The sequence below is a fragment of the Seriola dumerili genome, unplaced genomic scaffold (genome assembly GCF_002260705.1).
Source record: "Seriola dumerili isolate Sdu_G_001 unplaced genomic scaffold, Sdu_1.0 BDQW01000127.1, whole genome shotgun sequence".
Lineage (NCBI taxonomy): Eukaryota > Metazoa > Chordata > Actinopteri > Carangiformes > Carangidae > Seriola > Seriola dumerili.
In genome coordinates this window covers 1,210,875-1,231,656 of record NW_019174382.1, presented here as the reverse complement: position 1 = coordinate 1,231,656, position 20,782 = coordinate 1,210,875, and the positions used below count along the sequence as shown (strand labels likewise).

The 20,782-nt window shown below is 41.6% G+C and overlaps 1 protein-coding gene across 1 annotated transcript; it reads left to right on the top strand.

Moving 5' to 3' along the window:
- The first annotated feature begins 17,038 nt into the window (after window positions 1-17,038).
- On the top strand, window positions 17,039-19,819 carry LOC111224234 (protein phosphatase 1 regulatory subunit 3C-B-like). Its single transcript, XM_022748657.1, has 2 exons — window positions 17,039-17,203; window positions 17,642-19,819. The coding sequence occupies exons 1-2, from the start codon at window positions 17,190-17,192 to the stop codon at window positions 18,669-18,671; spliced, it is 1,044 nt and encodes a 347-aa protein (XP_022604378.1). The 5' UTR covers window positions 17,039-17,189; the 3' UTR covers window positions 18,672-19,819.
- Window positions 19,820-20,782: the final 963 nt, after the last annotated feature.

The window sequence follows — 20,782 nt, the reverse complement described above, 5'->3', positions numbered from 1 at the left end:
CTCCACGACATGGAAAGAAACCACACGTCACCAAGTGCTACACGACAAGTTATCAAACATATTGGTCGATATTTGAAGACTTAGAAAAACCAGAACCTGGACTGAGAATCTTTACAGACACAAAGAAACCTTGTGTTTTCAGAAAAAGAGAAACAGTTTAAGAAAGGTTCGCTCCGCACAAAGCAGAGGGACGGGGCAGTTAGTCACGTGTACCTACACTATTGTTCTAGTGCATAGATATATATATATGCAAACACAGAAGCGCCACTTTCACCCTGTGGAGAGTCAAGCGGACACGTCACTGTATGTGGCAGCAGGGAGCTTTACATCCTGCCGTGGGTCAGTGAGTGAAGACGCTTCACTGCTTTAAAAATAGAAAAACTAACTTTGACTGGAGCAGTTCCCAAGGACAGAGAGGGAGGGAAGAACTGGGAATGTGGAGAGCCTGGACACCTCTCAGTGGTTACCATGCCAACAACCCGAGAGGTGGTATGTATGTGTGTGAGTGTGTGTGAGTGTGTGTGTTGTAGTCGGACCTACGGCAGGGTACTTGGCAGGATGTATGGTGTAGCCTACAATTTGTTAAGAAGGGCTGCATGATCCTTTGCATGCAAGTGTGTGTGTATCAAGTACAAACACACACACACACACACACACACACACACACACACACACACACACACACACAAAAACACACACTGATGACCCTACGTTTGGTGCAGTCCATTCATCTTGAAGCTAACATACTCGCTAATTATTACCGTGTCACACTGATGCTGTGAAACTAACTTTCAGAAACATTTTCACCTTGTTGTTTTCTGCTTTCAAACTTTGTTTAAAGGTCGTTAGAGGTCAAAGAGCCAGAGCTGAATTAAACTGTTTAGTTGCTTCTTTTGGAGAAATTGTTTTTACTGAGTCAAAACTGTTAGTACGTCCTGATTTAAGTTTAAGCGTCAAGTCCACAGCTCTGCTTATTTTAAATTACATCCACGACCATCATTGGTATTTAAATAAAACATCTGTACTACAATCATTATCCTTTAAATTACTTCATGAATTACATTCATCCTTCACTCCTCAAAAATGTGCTAAATTAAGATTTCATAAATTTGCAAAGACATTTTTTAAAGACCCCTCTGATGAAAATCTAGTGTTTAGAGAGCCATGGTTTCATACAGCACAAACCAAAGGTCACTATTGGTCATCGCCTCCATCCTCCTCCCGTCTCAGACTGTAGTTATAATCTCACAAAGGTTTGTGGCAAACGAAGCTGCAGTCGACACACAGAAAGTTTTCCTGTTAGCTTGTTCATAACCGTGTTATTATTAGCTTATCGCTAGTGCGCTACACTCGTGTAAAACAAACCGCAGTGGATGGAGAAGTTGGAAATGCAGCTTTTCTACATGTTTAAATCTTGTTGAACAGGAGGAGTGATGAGGGACGCTAATTGCTTTTTTACTCGTAAAGGTTGTGATGCGTTCACAGAGCTACGACTGTAGTTGTTGTCAGCTCCAGTAAATAAAAAGTTCACTGGTCACTGGTCTCCACCGCCGCCTCTCTGCTGTCTGCTGTGCTCAGTGTTGTGCCAGTTCACACGAGTTCAAAGTTCAGTTCATACAGATGAAAATGAACTAGTTCATGTTTATTGTTGTTCACTACTCTTTTTCAATAGAACCTCCATCACTTTTCAATAGAACCTCCATCACCAGCCCTAAATCATTGCCACTCCCAAACTAACTGGATTATTGTACCACTGAAGAATCACAGACATGAGTTACATTTAAAATCTGTATATAAAATGAATCCGTCTGAGTCTTCACTTGTTTGTTCATAAAACTGCTTCATATGCTCAAACAAACTGGCTTCAGCAGCGGTAGATGCGTCTGTACCGTCTGTACCGCCTGTACCGTCCGTACCGCCTGTACCGTCTGTACCGCCTGTACCGTCTGTACCGTCCGTACCGTCTGTACCGTCTGTACCGCCTGTACCGCCTGTACCGCCTGTACCGCCTGTCCCGCTGGCACCAGCCAAGCTGTGGAGACGTCATGCAGCGTGCCGTGAATCTGTCGTAAAACGTGAGCCTTTTGTAAACTCATTCGTTCAGTTCGGCGTTAAAAAAAAATATATGAACATGTTCAATGAACGGCTCTCATTAAACACGTTCATACACAACACTGGCTGCGCTGTCTGAGCGGCTGCAGCCCGACACCAACACACCGTAGTTTTCCGGTTCATCTGGCTCCGACGCTGCGCCTTGAAAACCCTGCGTGTGTGAATAAAATAATTTTTTCAGTCAGTCTTTTGCGATGTGTTTATTACACGTGTTCAAATCTCAGTGATGATGAAAACACGATTAATCTGTCAGCACTAGTTGTTGCTCATTACGACAAGCTTCGACTCCAGAACTCCTCTCCCACTTCACATCTCCACGGTGGCCTGGTTGTCCACACACACACACACACACACACACACACACACACACACACACACACACACACACACACACACACACACACACACACACACACACACACACACACGCTCAGCAGGGAGCAGCATGGGTCAGATGCTCCATAGATTCGGACACTAAGACCCCCCATGTTGGACGCTGGCTGTGTGCCTGTGAGGACTCGGGGCACAGCGAGGGTCTGGCAGCTCTCAGCCTCTGTTCAGTTCAGCTTTTATTCCTTAGCTTTTCTCTACCATCTTCATCTTTCCTCTCACCCTTTGGTCACTGTGGGCACACACCTCCATGCACGCTGCCAAACACATCCAGGCTGCAGATGAAGTCACTAAACCTTTCTGGGAAAAAGATTCTTCCTTCGTCTTTTATCCTTTAACAAACTTAGACACTGATTAATAGTCCAGCAGTTAAGATGCTGCTTCCAGAGTTGTATAAATATGTTTATTGTCTCTTGGTTTGAATGTATATTTAAAACTGTAGTCAGGATTTGAACCCACAACCTCTCTGTTACCAAACCTGCTTCATCACCAGATGAACAATGAAGACCTTCTGAGCTCGAGCAGCTCTCACCCAGAGAATATTTAAACAGAAAAGTTAAAATGAGAATATTTGTGACCTTGAAACATAGAAAGTTTGTTATTTATAAATTGATGAAGATGAATATCTGCAGTCTGTGTTGAGAAAAGTATCCTGAGGAAACATAGCTCAGAGGAACATGAACATTAAATATACCTGATACCTTCATTAGCTGTGCTCTGATGATCTGAAGCTAATATACCAGGGGTTTATATTTAAGACAAATTAATATCTGTGCATCTCAATTTATGTCTTGTCAATGTACTGTATGTCTATGTCTTCCATGTCATTATTATACACTTCATTTAATCAGAATTCAGAAAAATATGAACTGAGATAAGACACAACAAAACAAAACACGCCCAGACCAACCCGTCTGCTAGAGTCTAAGTTGCTATACAACTAATCTGCAACAGCAGCTCGGTTTTGAGGGAAACATAATGAGGAAGTTGTATATTTGTCAAGAGGCAAAAGATCCTGGTCAGTTTAATCCAGAAAAAGTTCACTTTCAGTTTATTTACATTTAACAAAGCTCAAACACAGAGCTGCTGCAGCCTAAACCACAGACAGGATGTGAACCTGGTCTGTGCATCCGCCGTCCGTCCCCACCCACCTTCTGCTATTAATAAATGTAGCTTGGGGGATCACGTGATGCTGTCACCCTGAGCAGTCGACCGCTGCTGAGCTCCGCCACTACTGAGCTACATTACTTGTTTAACACATTTTTTTTCCGAGTTACAACCATACTGAAGTTTATCTAACAATATCAAGAACGAAGTTATGATGAGTAAAGCCGCCAAATCCGGAGGGAAGCCTCCCAAGGACCAAAACAAGAATGTGCAAGCTAACAAGGGAACCTTGCTAGCTAGCAATGACTCGCCTGATAAGACCCACGCTGTCGAGCCTGATACTCTTGCGATGGACATATCCCAGACTGTCAGTGAGAAAATATCTGCTATGATGGAGAAGAAGTTTGATGAGTTTTCAGCGTCACTGAACAACTATTATTATTACTGAAAAAAGGTGTTTACTAAAACTGCTTTAAGTGGTGAACCAATTACTGTTTTGGTTTAAGGAAACTTAAATGGCATTTTATTCTCCGTATTTGATTTATATTACTGTACACTGTATGGAATGACATCCATGCACTTCCAAGAGCTGCTGTTCTTCACACAAGCCAGCTGCATTTGTTTGACGGCTACCTCACGAATGTTTTGTATGCAATGCACTATAGTCAATCTAATACGTGTTTTAAATGCTCCCTGCCATGAAGAATGATAGGTGCCGACTTTACTGACTATGTTTACATATAGTTCTCTTGCCATCTCAATATGCCATTGTGGCAAGATTCAATTGATTTCAGTTGAGTTGGTTACTGTTGAATTGTTGAATGTTTTTGGACTCCTTCGAGAATGGACGCTATCTCCGCTGCTCTTTGTGCTGGCGCTTGAGCCTCCAGCTGAGGCTATAAGGCGGCACCCAGATGTGCATGGTCTGTCAGTCGGAGGAGTGGACCGCAGAATTGCACTCTATGCAGACGATATTTTATTATTTCTGACAAGGCCTGAAGAATCAATACCAGCTACCCTCTCCGTTATTCAAGAGTTCAGCTCCTTCTCAGGTTACAAAATCAATTACAGCAAATCAGAGGTGATGCCACTGTGTGAAGCTGCTGGTCAAACTCTACCTATCAGCTGTCCTTTTAAGTGGTCCCCCACAGGTTTCACATATCTCGGAATAAAGGTTTCACCAGACTTGACAGAGCTATGGAAGCTTAACTTTGCTCCAATAGCAGCTACAATAAAGAACGACCTGAATAGATGGCATGACCTCCCATTATCCTTCATGGGTCGTATTAGTTTAATTAAAATGTATGTCTTCCCCCGACTTCTATACCCCCTTCATATGCTACCTTTGTGGATTTCCCCATTTTCCCGATTCATATGGCATGGCAAGAGGCCTAGACAGAAAATGAGCACTCTTCAGCAGCCCTCTGGGAGGGGAGGCCTAGCCTTGTCCAACATAATTTTTTACAATTGGGCATGCCATGCTCGGTTCTTGTGGGAATGGCTGCATGCTCATATTGAATCCAAGCCCTGTATGTTAAAAAGCAATTAAATTCTGTTTAAAAATAAATAAATAAATAAATAAATAAATAAATAAATAAATGTAGCTTTACTCATTCATTAAAAATAAAAACGTTCTCTGAATGTAGGTCAAAATTAAGGTCAAAATTAAGGTCAAAATTAAACGTTTAAATTAATCTAATTTCAAGTATTTCAGTCCTTTGTGATAATATTAATATAATAATAATAATAACAATAATAATTATTATTATATTACCATTCTCCTTTTACTGCGAATTAAGAACAACCGACTTTGTCATATATGATATAAAATGATGAATATGNAAAATAAATAAATAAATAAATAAATAAATGTAGCTTTACTCATTCATTAAAAATAAAAACGTTCTCTGAATGTAGGTCAAAGTTAAGGTCAAAATTAAACGTTTAAATTAATCTAATTTCAAGTATTTCAGTCCTTTGTGATAATATTAATTTAATAATAATAATAACAATAATAATTATTATTATATTACCATTCTCCTTTTACTGCGAATTAAGAACAACCGACTTTGTCATATATGATATAAAATGATGAATATGATATTCATGAACTCAATGAAGCATCTGCAGATTTTCTTCCCACCTAAACGCAACAACAATCTGATATTTAAACTCGTCAAGCTGTTTCATCAGTGAAACCAGTCGCTGCTGCTGCTGCTGGTGTCATATTATGTCATTATTGTCATTATTATTATTTTAACTCATGTAAAGTGTCTTTGTGTGTTATGAAAGACGCTATATAAATAAAATGTATTATTATTTATTATTAGAAAAGCTTCAGACTCTAAAGAAAAGCTCCTGTTTTGTCCATCCCTGATTTAACTTTGCAAGCAGCTGCATCAGATCTGTCAGGTCTCTGCTGCCCTCTGTTGGAGGATATTTGTAACTGCAACAGGTGAGTCAAAGTCTAATTTAGTCAGTTCTGAATGAGGCAAAGATATTCATCAGGAATTATTTTTTTTAAATGAATGAAATGCTACAAATACACAGTAAATATAAAAAAAAGTCAAATCTGATCCATTGAATGTTTCTCATGGATCTCATTGTGTAATATCATCATACTAAACAATTTGAAGTTCCTAATAAGGATTAAGTGATTCTGAGACGATGTGATGCAACTGTCGAGTTGTACCACTAGAGGTCGCCACTGGATCACTGAAGTAAAAGCTCCACATAACGTGAGAGAGATGACAGAGAGAAATAATGCAGACAAAGTATCATAGACAGACATATAGAGAAGATAAAAATAATAATCCATGGCTGACATCACTCCTCATCATCCAATCAGCAACTGACAGTAAAAACTATCACGTCTAGAGAGAAGCAACATTTTGTTTGTAAGAGAAAAGTTTAATTTTGTTGAATTTTAAACTCTTTTATTAAAGGTGAGTTTGGTTGGTTTTTCACCTCGTTTCATCACTTGTCTTATCTCTGTTCTGACTAATAAGCTTGTCCTGTTGAACTGTGAATGTCCGGCTGATAGCAGCCTGTGGGCTACAAACTGCTAATTGAGCATTTCACACAGGTGCTGCCTCTTACATCACAACACGCTTTCTTCATCCAAAGGTTCAGGCATGAAGCAGAAGATTTATTCTGGCCTCGTTCTCACGGCCGACTTTGATAAATGAGCTGGACGAGTCATTTACAGGGTAACTCGTTTACTTTAAAACACACGCGTTAGCTCCCACACCTCAAGTCAAATCTACAATGATACTGTCTGAGAAGAAGAATAATATAATAATATCTCTTATATACATTACAAATACTTTTAATTTTACAGACACATTCACTGATACAGAACTAGGATATACTGGGACAGTCAAATTCTTCTGAGAAAATTAGTTCTTTACATAATTTGGTGTTGTGGATGAAACCATGTACGTCACAGTTGTTTTTCTGTGTTTAATCCTAACTCTATGTTCAGATGGGAAGTGGCAAGAGTCAAAAAATTCCACCAAGTTGAAGTTCATAGGCGCTCTAACGTGGACGACGTAGACGATATAGGCAGCTAGCATTTTTGTTCAGAATGCTTCGTCTTGTAAACTGTATTTAAACGACCCGAAAAAGCAAACAGACGTCAACCAGTATCTTTGTGCCAACTGACCACAGGTAGTGACAAAGTTAACTGCAAGAATTAGCAAGATTAACGTTACGGGCTGATGTCAGGAAACACTGTACTGCATGCTATTGAGCTAGTTAGCATGTAATTACCTCCTATTTTCACAAAATATATTACAGGCTACATTTCAGCGTCAGACATCTTTGTCCACGCAGCATTTTATTTATTCTTTATTTATTTAAGTCCCTGTAGCACACAAGGACTCGCCGTAAAGGACGGGGAAACACACCACCGCAATTATCAACTTCTCCTCCATCGTGCTTGGGAACAAAAGTTTACAAAGCTCATCAACATAAAGTTTCCTGGATTACAACTTTTTTCTTTTTAAAAGTAAATTCAACACTCACTTTCAGAAAGAGAGAAAAACTGTATGCTAATGAATGCTAGCTTACTGTTAGCAGTTAGCGTGCACACTGCAGCTAAAACTGTCAAGAACGCACAAATGGTGAAGTCCTTCCTCTCCAACACAACTGCTAACAAAAGTTTATGTACAACTCAGCTGCCGGCCGCTGCTCGATGACTATTGGTTGTCTGGTTTCGTCATAGCAACCGAATAACCAATAGGGAGATACTTCACATTTTCGCAGCTTTAATTTTACACAAATGAACACAACTGAAAGCCATTTTTATGATTTGTCAGTTTACGCATTAGAGCTGTTTAACTACAAGGAGGTTCACTGCAACAGGACGAACAACAACCTTTTAATATGAACTCTGTTTGAACTATCTTAGAGGTTTAAGTTTATATATAGATTCAGGTTTGTCTTCATTCACCCCCCCCCCATTCAAACTCCTCTCTGACAGCATGAGTGGAGACGATCTCTCTGACCTTGCGTTGTCCTCCAGTGTTGAACTGGAGTGACTGCTGGACTGTTTCCCGCAGTGTGAGCTGTTCAAGCTGCTGTCAGGATATTTACACAGGCTGCAGCATCAGTCAAACATCAGTCAGATCACAGTCCAGCCCCAGACGCCTGCTATTTCAAGACCAGCCTAGCCTGAGGTGGCACAATGCCTGTGTGTGTGTGTGTGTGTGTGTGTGTGTGTGTGTCAGAATGTGTATGTTAACATGACTTACATAAGGACAAGGACAACGCTCCAACATAATGTGATCCTGTAAATAACACTGTATACGTGTCACTCTCCACATTCGGTAAGAATGGGTGTGTGTGTGGGTGTGTGTGTGTGTGTGTGTGTGTGTGTGTGTGTGTGGGCAGGCCTGACCTCATTTCCCTCACAATGCCTGAATGTGCCAGGCTGCAGGGTTAAATAAGAATACAGAGCTCAGCATGCTGCAGTTGCCTGAGTTACAGAGACTCGCCTTTAACTTTCTTTATGTTAAATATGAAATACATACATATACATACATAACATAATATTTTTCTGAGAGAGAAACAAACAACCAATTTATGAAATCATTCCCTTGGATAAAAATCTGCGTCTCATGCCCAGCAGAGACAGGGAAGAGTTTATCCTCATCTATGCAAAATTTCAGACTACAATGCCATTTTTGTTTAATTCCCTGCTGCATTATTGACTGTATGCATGTCAACTAAAGTATGGTAAAGGTTATGGAATGACTGTGTATGTTCACGTTACACTATAGGCAGAGATAGGCAACTAAAACACTAAGTTAGGACTAGGGAAAGATTGTGGTTTGGTATAAATGAAGCAGCATCATTAACTGTTGGATTGGGACTGGATTCAGATGTGCTACATGCCAATCTACCACTCTGACTTCCTGGAGAGATCAGCCCTGCAGAATTAGCTTGGTAGCTAGGAAATAGCTAGCATGTTTTCTGAGCTACTTCAACACCAACTCTGGGGAATAAAACACATCTCTAACCTAATGCATTAACCTGCGTGGAAAAAAAAAGGCCAGAAAATGTGAAGTGATGTGTGCTTCCATCCATTACTGTTATACAAATGTTATTTTTTATATTATTATTTTAATTCTCCAATCAGGCGCCGTTAACCCACTGCAGAAGAAGAGGGTGCAACAGGATGAGGAGCGTTAGAGTCTCGTCATCGCTGCACAAACCTCTGATGTTTATCATCTCCTCAGTCGAGCAGAAGCTTCAGTCCTTCATGTTTGTCTTGATTTATTCCTTGAGTCTGTTTTCACTATAGTTTGTTTTTCCACATCCAATTTTTTATGAGCAAATGTGAACATGTGCATAAAAACAGGGGGCTGGAAACACACCTGTAGAAACCGAGAGCTGCAGGTGTTTTGACATGAATGAAGAACAAGATCTACTAAATTATTTGACATGAATAATAGTTTCTATTTGCTAAATATGTAGTTTATAATCTACTGTAAATAAGATTAGTGGCCATAATGTGCAGTAACTTAGTATCTTGTGTGACGCCTGTTTCTTTGCAGCCTGTAAACAGCCTGTAAAATGCCTGTTGACACTGGCAGAGATCTCCTGTCTATTTCTACTGGCGTCATGTTTCCTGCAGCCTGCGGTTACTGACTCAGTGGGCCACGGTTAAAAAGAACTCGTGCCAGACGGTAAGAGTGCTCATCGTGGCTCTGATTCTTCTCTCGTGTTGGGTTTATTTTGAAAAGGCAGAGGAGCAGTGATCAGGATAACAGGATAACACCATTTACGTGATAAAAAACAGCAGCCAATAAAGACGCGAGTCAGAAGAGTCGTTTCTCCTGAATGACCCAGTGAATCACCTGCACAGGTGTTTCCACTTATTCTGCCTGATCGGACCTTTTCAGCGCCGACATCTTTTGGATGTTTTCTTTTGTTGGTCGTCGGAGCGAGACGGATCACACAGAACAGCTAGCCTCACATGACGTGATTGATCCTGAATTCTACACAACGACAGATTCAACTCCAGGAAGCATTAGGGCCGTCACGTTTTCAAAAGATCAAGATCGATCTAATTCGAAACGACCCGCAATTCGTTCGAATGAATTCAAACAAAAACGTAGCAAGGTAGAGCAGTCCGACCTCATTTCTCATATTATTTGCCAAAAACAAATCTATCAACATGATCCAGATCAAGTTCGGCTCTTTTTTTTATTAATGGTGTTACCTGCCGATGGTTTGATGCACTTACAGAGGCTGCAGCTACGTTTCCAACAGCTCATCACTGCTCAAATATGAACTTTTCACCCCACGTTCCAATGAATTTCGGATTACAAATAAAAAGTGACAGCTCTGGGAAGCATAAAAAATGATTCTCAAAGGCACGGACTGTTCCGCTTCTCTGATTTCAGCTCTTCACAAAATCAAAATAAAACAAACCCCTGACGGCTCTCAGGATATTAATGTAATAGTGAAATAAGTGAGGCAGAGGAGGAAGCAGATCAGAGGATACAGGGAGGGAGGGGGCTGTTGTTGTAGAGATATAATGTGTATATACAAACCAACAGTCTATAGTCCACAACAGCTGGTTAATATGTTTTTAATAACGTCCCCCTTAATGCCCAATGACACACAAGTAGGTCGCAACCCAGATTTTAAAAAAACATTGGTGTACAGTGATTAAAACCTGGACCTGGACCTGGACCTGTCCTCTACAGTCAGACTCAGACCTCTCCAGAGCTGTAAGGGGTGGGGTGGGTTGACCTGGGGTTACATGAGGTCGACTCGCTGCCCAGATTCACAGAGCTGCAGGCCGGATCATGCCGAGGACACACCCTCACCTCCGTCTCACCAACACCACAGATTTTAAAGCAAAGACAGGTGTGTCCTCTGATATTCACCTGTGACCTCAATCAGGCAGCGATTTGTAGATAAGCAATAAAAACACTGGTTGATAACGAGTCTAATGTCTGAAAGTGCAGCACCTGTTTCACCTGCTATGACGTGACATTTATGCTTTTATTTAGTTTTTACCTGCTCTATTATAAGAGGAATAGCTCTGTGTTTTTATCATGAAATCAATACAAATTCCAAATAGTTTCTTACTGAACATTTTGCATTTTTGCATATATATATATATATAAGAGAGAGAGAGAGAGAGAGAGAGAGAGAGAGAGAGAGAGAGAGAGAGAAGAAACCTATTGGTGACAGATTCACCTAAATCATGGCAGGCATATGCCATATGGTTGGTGTTAAATGCATATTTTCTTTTACTACATATTTATATATTTTAGTGATTTTAGTCTTTGATTATTTTAACATATGCTGCCAAACTTAATTGTTTTCAATGCAACGACATTTAAGAATCAATCTGTTATCACCTGCTTCCTGACTGGAGCCACACTGAATTTGATATGGCCTTAGCTAAAAACTGATGATGACTAACTGATTTAAAACCTAGTTAACAGCTGTTTTCAGTGTTTAAACAGCTACAAGTTGATCATCTGTTTTTAAATTATATTTTTATTGTAGAAACAGTGAGAGAGAGACAGGGACGTCGGGGAGAGAGAGGGAACAACATGCAACAAAGGGCCACAGGTCGGATTCGAACCCGTGGCCGCTGCAGTAAGGACTAAGCCTTAATGGTACGCGCTCCACCAGGTGAGCTACCGCCTCGCTGCGATCGTCTGGTTCTCTGGCACCAGATCAGATGACTGTCTGAACGTGGTTTTCACTTCCTGTTTGTCCCCTCGCAACCAAAGGAGCTCACACAGCTGTTTGGGAGTTTGACTAATTAGACCTTGCAGTTAAAATACAACAACCTTCTCCTTCCCTCAAACGCTTGTTACCGCCTCCTTTAATGTCTCCATCACCAAACGCCGACAGTAAACACCTCGTCTCACTCGGCGGTCCACTGGTGTCGAGCATCGTCAGTATCTGACCCGTTTGATCCGGCTGCACGGCCTAAAACCTGTTTCTATTCCTGGAGCTGTGAAATGTGGAATGAGGACACACTGCATCGTTTAAAGTACATCAGGTCTTGAACACACTATGAGGAGAATTAATATATATTTAGACCAGTGAACAAAACTGCCCAGGTACCGCCAGTGTCAGCGTTCAGGTGCTGGTTGGATGTGGGAACATCTTCAAAACAAAATGAACCACGGCCCGGCAGAAACGTGTGACTGAGATTAAAAAAAAATCTAAGTTTTTGCAAAAAATTAAACTGATCTTCAGCAGCCAGAAAAAAAGCTGGAGACACTTTTGCATTTCACTTTTAAGTTTAATTTATTGCTGATGATTTGGAGTCTTTCCCACCAGCGACCATAACTCCATACTTCAAAGTCCTCAGTGAAATCCAGACAACATGCCAGTAATGTCACACGCAACCCCCCCAACCCCAGAGACAAATCTAAAATACAAGTACAAACTGTGTCACTACACACAGTACCAGCAGTAAAGAACACATGGTACATAATAACCTACAGAAGTTGTGAATAACTAAATGGTTCAGACCCTAAAAAATTCTGTAGTGACATTGAAAAGCCGATCATCAGAGAAGTAACTCTAACTTTAAAATGCGACAATTTTAACGCAAAATCACAAACAACCCTCAAAAGTTATGAGTGTGTTTGAAAAGTCATGGATGAGGCAGAAAATGAAGTAGTTATGCTTCCCAGAGAAATCAGCAATAACCCTGAGAAGTCAGAGATGAAGCCTCTTGGTCAACAGTGATGGTAACTGTGGATAACTGAAGATCCAGCAGTAAAGATATTTCTGAAAAGCTTGAAATATTGGTATTGACTGGACAAAACTGGGTCGAGATGTCTGTCATGGGCAGATGTGTGATTCTATAAACAGTCATACAGAGTGAGAGATAACGGTCCCATTGTGTGGACAGTGAAACAGACCCGAGTCTGCCCTCCTTTAATATCAGTCCATGAACTTTCCAGCTGCTGACACGACCCCCTGACAAATGCCAGGCAGCGGCCGGCGGGACGCCTGACGGCAGCCAAGACGCAGAGGACCGGCACGGCAACTGGGCTCTTTACCATCTACATTCATGACCAAGAGCAGGTCGATAATAACTGCCAATCCCATTTGTCTGCAGATTACACTGTATTACATGCAAATGAATACACACATAAAACTCTTAGTCATCAGTTTAAAGCTGGTTTTAAATAAAGAGGAAAATAACTCCAAATCTTTCAGTACAAATAGAGAGCGACCGTCTATCTGCTCTCAATGGTTTCATACTGAAAATGTGCACAGGGTTTCAGGTTTCTTCTCCAAATACACACATAAAGGGCAACATCATTACTCCACTCTTGTCTGAGCTGTCAAATACTTAAAAACTAGAATTACTGTCTCATGGTCGTCATCCCCGTTTATCCAGAGTCATAAAATATGAACCACTTGTGTGAAAAAAGGGTTTTGTGAGGTCATGCTGACCTTGACCTTTGACCACTAAAATCTAATGAGTTCATCCTTGAGTCAAAGTGAATGTTTAGGCCAAATGTGAAGGGATTCCCTTGAGGGGTTCTCGAGATATCGCGTTCACAACCTTTAGCCACTACAATGTAATCAGTTCGCCCTTGAGTCCTAGTTCTCTCAGGGCGTTACTGAGATATCGTGTCCACGAGAATGGGACAGACGGACGGACAACCTGAAAACAAAACGGCTGCTGCTCTGGCTGTCGAGGAATCACAATTTAAAGAAATTATCTTTGAAAATTTAGATGTGATATGGTTTTGCTCTTGACCACTAACTGGATCCTCGTTACTCTCGTTACAACTTGAGTAAAGGAGGAAGGAAAGGAAACATGGAAGGAGTGATGACTATTTTTACCCTGTGCTCTCACACAGGTATGGCTGACGCTGCATTCTGCTCTGCTGTCCCGTGAGATACATAACCTGAGAGCTATCAACATCTTAAGAGAAAATCCAAGTCATGTGACAGCTGTCGGCCAATCGCAGCGCCCGATAACCTCTCCTGATCCCTTTTGTCTGCAGGCCATCGAGCGGTTGCTACGTGAACGGTAACTGTGCCAACTGGCAGCCTGGAAATTACACAAAGAACCAGTGGTGACACAAGGTCTCTCTCTCTCTCTCTCTCTCTCTCTGTGTGTGTTAACACATCTCAACCTTCCCGTCATCTTCAGATCTGTCAACTTTCTGTTGCAATGCTGATATTTCCAAAAACACACACACACACAGTTCAGACAGTATCCTCCCCTCTTCACTGTGTTGGAGATTTAACTTTATCTATATTCAATAATCCATAATGTCAGAGTTGTTTCATAAAGTCTTCGGAGCGTCTGCTGTGGTCAGCTACATCCTCTTTGATCTAATCACCCCTGAGAGAAGTCTAGAAGTTGATTGGAGGTAAATTAGGACGAAGTTTAGAAAAGCAATAAATAAAATTCCACAAAATCAGAGGTGTAGTTCTTGTTTCAGAGGTGATGTAACCACTGTTCCTACGGTGACAAGTTCACATCCATTCAGAGGTGAAGCTAAGCTAACAGGCTAGCTTTCTGTCCAGGTGTAACAGACTGTCTTTGTTTCTGGGTAAAAGCATCACGGATGAAGAAACTGTCAGAAGAGTGGATGATGAATGAAAGGAAGTTTTCTGTCTTTTCATCTTTACTCATTAATCATTTAATTCACTGAGCATCCGCCATCTTTTAAGGTGGAATGTTTTCTTGCGTGTTACTCAATGCATGATTGACGTTTGGAAATCAGTCAATACACCTTAAATGCCAAAACTTTGACCATGTAGTTTTGTTGTGGATGGATGGATCTTGTATTGTGGAATGACAATCAGCTGCTTCTGTTTGTTGGTTTTCGATTCCTCCCTTTTTTTCTAAATTCTTTGAGCAAGAGTTTCTGATAAACAGCCATGACCACAAAACTGCAATAGTCTCTCCCACATATATTGTCATTTCCCCCCGTCTTTCGTAATTCATTTGATTTACCCTTTCATCGAGTCATCCCAACTCAGCACGGCTGCAGCTTCAGTATGATCCTCTAACTTTGTGTTTACTTTGAAAACTCAGACTTCTATCTTTGGTGTGATCACATGAACGCTGCGTGACACTCGTAGATCAAAGAGAGTCAACAGCTAAAATTGGAAAATCTTACATTTCTGTCGAAACCAGAATTAACCACTGATCCTCGTAAATTCTTTCTAGCCAAAAGCTTTAAACGAACTTGTTCGCATCTCTTACAAAACGAAAAGACACAAATGTCTTTGTGGGAGATGCACATAATCAAATTATAAACCATAATATTTATCTATTTCTCTTTTTATAAACCTTTTTTTATCAATGTTTTATGACTTTTACAGCATCTCTTAATCACTGCTGACTTCATTCGGTTGTAAATGTTTTTGCCAAATAGATGATATCTTTTTTTTTTCCTGATGCAATCTTGAGGCTGTGTTGAGACTGAGCTTGGTAACCCTTAGACAAGGCCGTGATAGATACTCTCTGTTGTCTTTATGACCATGTGAAAGTGGCGTGGTCGCTTCTCCGAGTCCAAAGTCTCCCTGCAGATGATGAAGAGGTAGACAGAGGCGTGGGGCATGAGAGGGGGAACCCTTCAGAGGTATCTTGCCCTCTGACCTGGAGGTCTGTTAAGGTCAGGACTCTGCTAATCTGATCCAAAGAAATCAATCAATTACAGTTCAGATTTGTAACTATGAAGGTGCTGCACATACAGGTGAACGACTTGAGACTGAATACAGATGTTCCAGATGTTGGACCGACCTGTTAAGTTTGTTTTTGGACTTGAGGGCTCAGCGCTCTGAGGACAGCCTCGGCTTTCAACTCTTGGGCTTCTTATTGAATCAAAAAGCAGATGATGACCTTCAATTTACAAAAATTAAAAGTATAATGGAAGAATTCAGTTCACCCATTTCTGCCTCCCTCCTTTTTTCCAAATAAAGTCGACTCCATTTGATGTTTTTGAGGATAATGTTTAACCCAGGGCTGAAAATCAATGAAGCAAATAAGCTTTAAAAATAGAATCGGTCAATATGTCCAGAAGTCAAAACAGCAACAACTGTGACGGAGAGGATTCAGAAAACCTTCAACCTTTACGGCTCACTTTTCAGGTGTATTTTGGTCTGATATGACTCGACAAAGACTGTAAGAAAATCCTGTGAGTTCAGTGTCATAATGAATTATTTCATTTCTAGCTAAGGTGTTAAAAAAGCCGTCAGATAAATCACACGTGATCCACTCGTGGCCCTCATTACATCACACTGATGAAAACACTCCAGAAATTGCAATGTCACAACGTCAATATTGTCTATTTTACACATTTTCAAAGATATTTCTTCACTTATATAATTAAAACCTTTAATAATTGATCGTTTTTGGACATTAAAAATATTTTTTTTCTTCTAGTGGGTCCAACAAATGTGTCAATCCAGAAGAATAGGATGAAAAATTCTAATTCAAAAGTGAAATATCAAACACTTTTCATTATCATCATATAGGAAAATATAGGAAAGGTTTATTAGTATTTGTAAACATGTTTAATCAGCTCAAATCATCATCAAAGTGAGAGGGACTAAAATAATCCTGCTGTGATGTGTTATGGGAATCCCTATCACAGGGAAGAGCCAGAGGCTCTCTGCAGCACTGTGCAGTGACTAATCTGAAGATCATCTCCAGCACCAGCAGGGGTCCATAATGTTTCTCAAATAGCAGCTGAGGCAACAGGCTGAGGCATCCCAACCATGAGGCCCATGCAGGCGACACTCCCCTATCAGCTGGACAGCAGCCAGGTCAAACCTGCTCTGATTGGCTGATGTTGAACTTCTCTAACTTTCCATTGGCTGTTTGAGGAACCATATGACAGAATATGCAAATTGTCTCTATGTGGCAGTTGAAATCCCTGAGTGCTGAGCAACCCCCGGCACTGAGAGGCAGCAGGAGAGCGAGAGCGAGCAGGAAGAAGAGGGGGAGTGACGACAGCATGCACTGTTAGAAAAAGCTGCTCTGTAGATCTCGGAAGTCAGACGGACCGAACACTTTTACAACACTTTTCTCTTGGGACTGTTTATTTCTTTTTTCCATGAGTGCTGCAAGGTAAGGATCACAGATGACAGCTCGGTCAAGGTTTTGCAAAAGTGACGCACGTCACACCAGAATGAATCTGTTGTGCTTTTTTTAAGTGGATGATCTTAAGTCAGATCAGGGTTTATTTGTGTATAAAGTCTGTGCAGCTGAGTCATTGCTAAACCCGATGTATATGCCGTCAAACTGGGGCGTTTCACTGGGCTGATGTTGCACAGTATTGGTGTCATGCTGATTGCAAAGGTGATGAGTTTCATCAAACAAAAGAAAAAAGGGAAGTTGTTTTTTTAATTGTTTTTTTTAAATTGCATACAGTGCCTGGTGTTCTAATCTCTCCACCTTTCTCTCTCTCTGTCTCTCTCTCCACCTCCCTCAAATTTTCTCTCAATTTCCTTCTCTCCCTCCTTCTCTCACCACCTCCCTTCTCCTCTTCTCCTTCCCCTCCCTCAGCGTGCTCAGGTCTTTCAGTCCATCAGCGATGCCTGGCCCAGTGATGCCGATGGATGTGGCTATGAGGTTCTACATCAGCCACTCTCCGCCGCCCCTCCGAGGTTTCCTCAGCTCGTACGAGGAGCTGCAGAGGGCTAAGAACCGGGTCAACCAATCCACCGCCCGCTGCCACAACCAGCAGCTCTACAAACCCCTGCGGCCCTGCCTCAGCAGCCAGCAGAGAGCGGCGGCCGACGGTAGCTGCGTCACCTGGAACAACAACAAGGCAGGCAAGAAGAGGGTGGTGTTCGCCGACACCAAGGGCATGTCACTCACCGCCATCCACGTCTTCTCCAAGTTCGATGACGAGCCGTATCAGAACAAGCGCTGCGGGGGGATCACGGAGGAGCTGCAGTTCGACATGACGGACCTGGAAGCGGCCACCATGGATCTAAAGATCAGCTCCGTGCGCAGCCTGGCGCTGGACTTTAAGCAGCCCTCGGCCGACTACCTGGACTTCCGGAACCGCCTGATTCAGAACTCGGTCTGCTTGGAGAACTGCTCGCTGCAGGAGCGCTCGCTGACCGGCACCATCAAGGTCCGGAACATTGGGTTTGAGAAGTCGGTGCAGGTGCGTGCCACCTTCGACTCGTGGGCCAGCTTCAGCAACGTCGAGTGCACCTTCATGAACAACGTCTATGGCTGCCAGGACTCTGACACCTTTGCGTTCGTGCTGGAGCTGCCCACCTTCGTGCCACCGCAGAACCGGGTCGAGTTCTGCGTCTGCTTCACGGTCCAGGGTCAGACCTTCTGGGACAATAACGACGGCAAGAACTATGTCCTCAAGCACGTCGGCCTGAACGGAGAGGACCTGAACAGTCTGACGCCCCCGACTTCTGTTGAGCAAAAGAAGCCTTCGGAGCAGAAAAACGGGGGCGTGAAGCTGCTGGAGATGGAGTTCGATCAGTTCGGCAGCCCACGCATGTCCAGCGGACTCTTCCCCGGCTGGCAGAGCTGGGGTCAGATTGAAAACACAGTGCCTTATTGGTGAAAGCATCGAGGGGTTCGCTAAAACAGTACTGAAATAAGTTCAGACACTGACGGGGCATTCAGTTTGAATCCAGCGGAGGACTGGCTCTGGGCCAGAGACTAAACTGAAGCAAACAACCTTGAAGTAACCAGCAGAGGAAGTGCACAAACCAGACAGAAGCCTGACTGTATCGTGTCCAACTGACCTGCTTTTTTTTTTTGTTGCTGTAGCGTGGTCGTCAGGCCTGAGAGTCCTGATGGACTGTGGTCGGAGAACGAGTCATTTATGGGGGAGATCTGTCGTGTTTCACATGTTCCTCTCTTGTAAAATATTAATGTGCCTTCTTTAGAGTGCCTGCCCACTAAAATACAGACAAATGTTAAGCCCTGTCTGAGGGCCCGATGTATCTGGTTAAATATGCACTGATTGAGATGTCCCTCTCAATGTGACGTCTGTCAACTGAAGAAGTGGAAATGGAGCTGATTAAGTCCTTCATATTGAAGGGAAAGTACAGGGAGTGCATGGCGACAAAATGCTTCTCTACTACAAGGAAATACAGCTGATTCATTTCTAATGAAAAAAAAATGCACACTAAACTTTCGCACCTTCTTCAAATGAGAAAAAACTTTTACGTGATTCAAAATTGCCTTCATTTTTAAAGAATTTGAGTCATGCAACCCTTTCTTTCCCTCCACCTGCCTGAAAGTGCACATTTGTGTGATGAAAACTGTTTGGATGATATAATTTTGAGGTACGTTTGTCAAGGAACCGAGCTGCTATCAACAGATGTGTCAAAAGAGAGACTCTGCATGTGATTGTCTGTGTTGAAAGGGGAGGATGTTTGGAAATTTCTGTGGTTACGGTATGTCAAGAAAGAAAATGGTGTAAAGAGCGAATGTTTTTGTTTTGCTTGTTTTCACAAGTGCAATTCAGTGATGAGTGTACAGTACGTGTGGCTGGAAGTGATAGTTATCTTTGAAACAATCTATATATTTTGTTTTTTCTCACTGTGAAGAGAAGAAAGCATTTTGTGCTTCACTTGAAGGTGTGTGTTGCTGACATGCACCATGTCAGTCATGTATTTCCCTTTCTGAAATAAATTTCTATATTTGTGCGAAAATATTCACGACTCCTGAGCTCTTTGTTTGCGATGTTTCGGTTGTTAATTGTTGATGAACAACTCATCAAGAAAAACAAACAACAAAAATATGAGGCCGCTCTAAAATGTGCAGCTTTATTTTGAAAAAAAACAAAACAAAAATAAACATTTATTAGCTCTAGAAGTTCTTTCTCACTCGGTCTGTTTTACTTATACAACACTGTCCAACTGTGCAATTTCAAAATAAGGTAGTAGGAGTACATTTACAGTGAGTGATGAAAATATACAAACAAGTAAACAAACACGTACTCCCCACAACAAAAATAGAAAACACAAAATTGGAACCGCCTACACGCAATTTGACCGAACCACACGTCAGACTTCAGATGTCTATATTCAGTGGGAGGGTCTTTATTTACCACAGCGAGAGAGAAAACAAAGCCTGAGAAATTAGACACAGGCCTTTATTTTTAAACTCCCTTTGATTATGTATTCTCTTTAAATATATTATATGTGCCTGTTTGTCACTTGTCAAGCTCCTGTTAGTTTAGCAGAAAATAAACACGTCCACCTCCATTAACCTCCATCTGTCTCACATTTAAAGCCTCACAGCTGTTAAAAGAGGAAGTACCGCCTAACCTTGAGGGCTTTTACTGTGAAACATTTACAGGAAATTATGATTTTTCAGAAAAGGCTTAGCATTTCAGTGCAGTTAAGTACAAATGAGTAAAAACATATATCTATTTCCAGACAGAGTGGTTGAGTCTTACATGACAACACAGAACTGATGGTAAGAAGGCAAGAAGTGTGTTACTCATTTTGTTCACACAAGCTACAAGCTACTAAGCTAATATTAAGACCCTCCCTTTACTTAAACAGGTGATTTTATTTTATGGTTTTAAAAGTGCAAACACACTGTTTATTCCAGGAGTCTTGTAACAGAGCGACCAGTCACATCAGTCAGTTTATCTTGACCTACACTGATGCACTCATGAATGCAACAGCCACCACTAACAGACACAAACATGTATAA